The 1,719-nt window shown below is 31.4% G+C and overlaps 1 protein-coding gene across 1 annotated transcript; it reads left to right on the top strand.

The window, feature by feature from the left end:
* LOC133878984 (putative serine carboxypeptidase-like 53) lies at window positions 1-510 on the top strand. The gene is made up of 2 exons (XM_062317540.1): window positions 1-376; window positions 473-510. Exons 1-2 carry the CDS (start codon window positions 1-3, stop codon window positions 508-510), a joined length of 414 nt encoding a protein of 137 aa, XP_062173524.1.
* Window positions 511-1,719: the final 1,209 nt, after the last annotated feature.

Below are 1,719 nucleotides of genomic sequence, written 5' to 3'. Positions count from 1 at the left end.
ATGGAAAGTAAGCCTTTTTGTTGGGTTCTTTTAGCCTTTTTCATTCTGTTATGCTTTGTGGCTCAAACTCATGGGAGGATGAAAGAGCAAGGCTTACACCATCTCTACAAGTCCATTTTGAAGGCAGATTTTGGTCTCGACACGAGCCTTTTCCAGGCAGCTGACCTTATCGTCGATCAAACCAATGTTCTTCCTCAGCAGGGCTTGAAAGAGAGAGATTGGATTAAGGCATGGCCAGGACAACCCCCCGTGAAATTCTCTCAATATAGTGGTTATGTCACCGTGAATAAAGCTGCCGGTCGTGCGCTCTATTACTACTTCGCTGAAGCTCAACAGTATAAGGATACATTGCCTCTTCTTCTTTGGCTCAACGGAGGTAATCCATATATAATACAGTACTCTACATGCAATGTCATGTCACTTTGCTCAAATAAAACACCTGTAATTTGTTGTGTTTTTTTTTTTTTTGAAGGGCTTTCCTTTTATAAGGGAGACAAAGAAAGATGGTAGGGATGCATAAAAATAAATAAAAATCCATAAAAATCCATAAAAATCATAGAACGAACCTGGCCTAGAACTCTTGTTATGTTCACCATTGATGTAGAAGTCTTACCTACTTTCTCTATCTCTCTCTCCTCATTCCAAGTTTTCTCTCCTTAATTTCCATATATGGAGTAAACTGTGGCTAAATATTGTTCTTATTGACCAATATTGTACCATGGAAAAATGTTTTTTTTATCATTTATTTTTCATAGTACAATATTGTTCACTTTTTTAACTATCCTCGAAATTGTTGGGAGAAAATTCCGACAATCTAGAAATATGTTTTAAAAACGTATATGAAAATCGACAAATATAACAAGCTGAATCAAAGAAATTTGGAGGAAACTCACATATATAGGAGTATTAATTATTCCCTTATCTATTTTTACTCTATTATATATTTTGATTATAAAATAGGTAGAAATAACTTGTGTCAAATTATATATTAATGTTTTAAATAAATTAATTTTAACCCCCTTCATGGGGTGTGGCCTGCCGCCACTTTTTGTGGAAGTGTGACGATCTAATCCCACACTTCACTCTTACGGAGGATTTCTCGGCGTGCATGGGAATTCTCGCTTGCGTGTGTGACAATCATGCAATTTAAAATTAAAAAATATTTCAAAAAAATCATTTATGTTAGATTTTATTAAATAATTTTATTAAATTAAATTAATTTATTTATTTATTTTTTTCTCTAGCGTTGCAACTTTAACATGCATGCATTTAGACTTATATGGTGACCTCTCTTTTGTTAAAAAAAATGTAGATTTCATATCTAATAAATCTATATATAGTGGAATGAAGCTGATATAATAAATACAATAATAAAGAAATCAGAAAATTAATACAAAATATTCAAAATATATTAGAAACTTTTTCTAAACTATATATTGTTAGTTGTTATAAGTGCAACCTCTAGATTACATTAATAGTACTACTACCACTAAACATATCGTTGGAAAAAGTTTTGACACGTGTTAATATGTAATTGGAGCTAAAAGTTGTACGTAAGCATTTAATACCCTCTAGCACCATTCAATCATATATGCTGATACGTGTAAAAAGTTGTAAAAAGAAATGATAAAACAATTTTCTCTTTAGCATTTGTTTAATAATTTATTATCTTCTCGTATTTTTAATAATCTATGTTATAATTTGATGAATAACCTTGCT

This window comes from Alnus glutinosa, chromosome 10, assembly GCF_958979055.1.
Source record: "Alnus glutinosa chromosome 10, dhAlnGlut1.1, whole genome shotgun sequence".
NCBI lineage: Eukaryota > Viridiplantae > Streptophyta > Magnoliopsida > Fagales > Betulaceae > Alnus > Alnus glutinosa.
This window is presented reverse-complemented; position numbering and strand designations above follow the sequence as displayed.